General features: G+C 36.8%; 1 protein-coding gene across 1 annotated transcript; it reads right to left on the bottom strand.

The window, feature by feature from the left end:
• Positions 1–1,037: 1,037 nt before the first annotated feature.
• On the bottom strand, positions 1,038–3,767 carry LOC114292078 (receptor like protein kinase S.2-like). The gene has a single exon (XM_028235986.2). The coding sequence runs from the start codon at positions 3,538–3,540 to the stop codon at positions 1,429–1,431; it is 2,112 nt and encodes a 703-aa protein (XP_028091787.1). The 5' UTR covers positions 3,541–3,767; the 3' UTR covers positions 1,038–1,428.
• Positions 3,768–5,089: the final 1,322 nt, after the last annotated feature.

Genomic DNA, 5,089 nt, shown 5'->3' on the forward strand with positions numbered 1-5,089 from the left:
CGTATCTTGACCATATCCCGACAGCATCCTCGCGTATCCTAGGCGTATCCGAAATTCAAAAATTAAAAAAAAAATTGGATACTTCATTTCCCGTATCTGATACGTATCCTGCCGTATCGGGCGCGTATCCGTATCCGATATGTATCCGATACGCGTACGGGGCCATTTCGGAGTATCCGTGCTTCATAGATTCAAGAGGAGGAACACCATATTGTACAAGGCACATAAGTCTATAAAATCCGCGGATTGCATTATGTTTGAAATTTTTTTTTTAACATAGAAAGTGGATAGCAAGCCATTAACAGGGGCAGCATTATGCTGTTTCATGTACCTATCAATTTTTAAAGAAGCATCAATTGAAAAGGCCTTATGTTTGCACATCGTAAATTCCAGAGGTGTGCTACCGTACTAGATTACAAGAAAGATAATCAGACAATGCCATCCGAGCGAGGAACAAGAAACAGTCCTGAGGAAATTTTAGGTGTGATAAACGTGAATGTGGTCTCACAGAACTGGTGAGCAAAAATCTAATAATTCATGCCTGCTGCTCTTTTTTTTACCGGGCTTGTGTGCATGTTTATTAGTTAATGAGAGTATGAGTCTTTCTACTATAGGAATACTTGTGTCTGGTTGATCGTTAGTTAGGCTATTGAGATGCTGGAGAGCAATTGAAATGTCATGTAAAGTCTGCAACTTGGTTTATTTAACCTTCTTCTTTTTCTTTTTCTTTTTCATGCAGCCAAGAAGTTTGCCTTCCTGCTGTTTAGCACCCAATCAGTCGTCCTTCGATAGTCAAATCAAACAACAACAATAATGAGAAGAGAGCTGGGACAACAGATAATTATTCTCGTAAATGTCTGTTTAATTATATTTGATAGATTTTTACAGTTATAAATTTTTGAATATTTTGAATTCCTCTATAACTGTGATGCCATATGCCATTTGTCTTAATAATCCTGGTCTTTTTTTATATTCAGAGTTCTAATATTATTTTTAATTATAATAAAAACATGTTGGAATGAGACTAGTATGCTAAGTTGAGAATAAGTTATTCACTGTCATACAAGCATGAACACAATTTTAATTACTGAACAAAAGCTATAATAGTTCAACCATCATGACAACATGTAACTTGGGGAGACAAAGTAGAAGAACCTGAAAATAGATCTATATAATGATGTGTGTAATCACATTTATGCTTTAAAAGAAGGAATATTTAAAACCCCTATGTAGAGCCAGTAAACCACATAGTAGACCTATTTCTTGTTTGTCTTATGATTAGCCACAAGCATCTTCAGCCTTCAGTCGGCGGGCAACCTACCTCAAGGTGGCTTGCTGCTCATCATGAGAACCCTCCCTTTGTCAATTACCGAAATTTTGTCTGATTTTTGAACTGTTGATAGTCGATGAGCTACAACCAGACATGTCCTACCAACCATGGTCTTCTCCAATGCATCTTGCACAAGGTTCTCCATTTTGACATCTAATGCACTTGTTGCTAGTCGAAATTTTGTCTGATTCATGTTCATTACTATTCCGCCAAGTTTCCTGCAGTTGCAGTGCATACCGGAGGTTACCCAACGCATCATCCATCGATTGTCGCTCAATCCCCTCATCACACACGCAATTTTCAGCATTCTTGACATATTCTTTCAAACATTCTGGTGCTATTTTGTCAGTTAGATATGGATCAATGATCTGATCAACGGTGCCCATTTCGATATTAGTTTTGAACCAGCGAACTAAATTCACTTGATCCTCGTCCCGTGAATAGATCATTGGCTTCCTACCACACAATAGTTCAAGTAAGACGACACCAAATGAGTACACATCGGATTTTGTAGTTAATCTAGCGCTGTGAAGGTATTCTGGATCCATATATCCCACGATGCCTGTACTTGGTTCAGTTTTGGGCACCACTTTGGCATTCCAATTCTCGTCCAACAAAATATTGGTCGGATTCAGGTTGCGATGAATGATTGTTTGCCTTGTACCTGCATGGAGGTATTGCAGTCCTCGTGCAACACCAATGCAAATCTCAAGTCGCTTTTCCCAGTTAAGTGAATACTTGTTGGTTTCATAGAGGTGATGGTAGAGAGACCCATGGACCATAAACTCGTAGACAAGGATCACTTCATGCTTATCGATGCAGTATCCAATTAAAGAAACAATATGGCGGTGACGGAGATGGGAGTGCACCTGGATCTGAGCTCTAAATAGGTCCAAGCTCCTCTCTCTTGATGTTCCTTCTTTCAACCTTTTAATTGCCACATGAAGATTCCTGCTGCTAATATGGCCTCTATACACTTTGATGTCACGATTAAATCCGACCACCCTAAGCTCATGAAAATTATTTGTAAGTGCTCGAATCTCTGTCAGAGAGAAACGACGGAATGATTGATTGACACCATCCTCAACTAGATCCCTCCACAACTGCTCTGACACTCCATTCTTAGGACCCCAGTTCTTCCACTTCCTCCACCCAAGATCAATACCTTTAGCCACTACATGTGCAGTACCCAAAAACAGATTGCATATTATTCCCTTTTGTCGAGATAAATGGATATTGCCCTGTGATGCCAATCCATGCTTGAGGCTCCCCACAACTTCACTCATTGTAGGCCTTCCTTTAGGATAATTATGTAAACATTTGTTAGCAACTTCTGCAAACACCTTTAGACAATTTGGTGATATTTGTCCTCTTATAGAGGGATCAATGATCTGGTCAAGGGTTCCCTTTTTGATGCATTTTTGAGCCCATAGGGCTAAACCAATTTGCTCCTCCTCCTCAACACTTGTATCTACCGGTGGCCTCGCACATAACACTTCAAATAGAACCACACCAAAAGCATACACATCTGATTTCTTGGTTAGTCTATGAGTCAAGAAATACTCTGGATCAAAATAACCAAATGTGCCTTTAACAATTGTACTAATGTGAGTTTGTGTATGGGTTGTCCTTACCATTTTAGACAATCCAAAATCTGAAATCTTAGCTACCCAATTCTCGTCCAACAGAATGTTTGTGGTCTTCACGTCCCTGTGTATGACACCTTGCTCGGTATTCGTGTGAAGGTAGTCCAATCCATGGGCAGCATCAATACAAATCTTGAGCCTGTCCTCCCAAGTAAGATGATAAATATCATTCCCTTTTCCTTTCCTACTATTTTCGTAGAGATGATCGGCGAGCGTCCCATTGGCCATGTATTCATAAACGAGTATCATCTCATCGCAATCATCAGAGTAGCCAATCAGAGTCACGAGATGTGTGTGGCGGAGCTTGGAAAGCATCTTGATCTCAGTCCAAAACTCTCCTGCCCCTTGTTTGGACTCTGCATTCGACCGCTTAATGGCGACAGTGGTAGCTCCATCGTCGATGAACCCTTTATACACCTTACCGAATCCGCCTTTCCCAATGACCAAAGCATCATCGAAGTTGTTGGTGGCTGATTGAATCTCAGCAAGTGAAAACCAACGGCACAATTCCACGGATTGATACACATCATTTGTAATTGTATTCCCACTGTCAAAAGTTGACATACTTCTCACATTAGATATGAAATCACTTTTTAAAATGAGATGATGAAGGAAGATAAAGAGTGGAGGGATTAGATACGACAATGAAGATCACAAAAATGAAGAAATGAAACTCAAATTGGCTGCCTCCTCAGGTCAACAATGGTGGGCTCATCAGTAAGGTAAACTGCTAATCACTTTAGAATACTTTAATTGTACGAAGTGTTATTGCTATATTTTTAGCCATGACATTAGACATTTAATAATGACACTAAAATTTTCAACTTAAAACTTAATTTTTTTGGTTCCCAATTGTTTTGTGCCCAAAAGTACATTTGTTAATAATATTTTCAAAATTTTGTTGTTGAAGTTTTTTTTTTCTCCCCTTAATTTAAGTGATTTTTTGAAATAACTTTTTAATGATGACTCACATGATAACATAAAGTGATTTCCTAATATTTTTTCCGTAACAAATTTTTATTTTTATGAAAAATGTTGGTTCCTGAAACAATTTTGTATCCATCAGAAGTAGAAAATACCACAAAATAATAGTCCGAGACTATTTAATATTTTTTTTTATCATATATGTGTGTTGGTTTTGAAAATTCGTTTCTATTATTGATTAATTTTTTACTATATGTGTGTGGGGGAGGCAAGTAGTTTTGGACAAAAGAAGAGGAGCCCCAGCATGCCTAATTAGGGGTTATCAATAGAAAGAGCTGGGCTTATTCAACTCGTAATTATTGTGTCAAAATATTATATATTAATTGAGACTTTTGAGTTTTGACCAGTTAACAGTCTTGTATAGGCCGGACCTATTTAAAATATGAAAATCACATCTCATCAATAAGTCTAATTTTCACTTGTCAAAATCAAACCAAACCGAACTACACATTTTTCATTTACATGTTTTTAATATTTTCATTAGTTAATTTTCTTTTCTACCTTCCAACATAATTTTTTTTTTTTGTTGGTTTGTTTACCTTTGTACTTTTTTATATCTCATATAATTAAAAAATAATCAAGTAATATAATATAATTTTATTTATAATATCTGCAAGGGATATGATTAGTTGCTGCTATTTTTTATTCCATTCAAATCCTGAAACTCCGTGTATATAATTATAATACACACATGCATATATATATATATATATATAATTATCAATGAATGTTAATGGATTAAATTTGAATTGAACAGTGTTAATTCTTTTTGATACATATTAAAAAAAAAAATGAACGAAATATTTTGAGGCGGGCTAATGGAATAGTTGGGTTAGAATTACTCATGCGGACTCTTGCGGGTCGGGTTCATAGGTGGGATCAAATTACAAATCTTTATTTTAAAATCCTAAAATATCTTTTATGAGTTGAATACTTAAGCAAACTGGTCAAATCATGAAACCAATTGAGTGATATCAATTTTTTTCATCCGTGAGCCATTTAACAACCCATGTGTGCAAGGATTCTCAAAGCTTCAACCACACTCCAAATGTAACTTTGTTTTCTTCTTCAAGTTTTGTCAACACCCCTCTTACCGGCAACAGCCACACTACCAAACCAACACGTTTCT

Source organism: Camellia sinensis, chromosome 11, assembly GCF_055761805.1.
Source record: "Camellia sinensis isolate YWXY chromosome 11, ASM5576180v1, whole genome shotgun sequence".
Classification (NCBI taxonomy): domain Eukaryota; kingdom Viridiplantae; phylum Streptophyta; class Magnoliopsida; order Ericales; family Theaceae; genus Camellia; species Camellia sinensis.

Coding starts and splice junctions, on each gene's coding strand:
- LOC114292078 (XM_028235986.2), bottom strand. CDS start 3,540: ATGTCAACTTTTGACAGTGGGAATACAATTACAAATGATGTGTATCAA.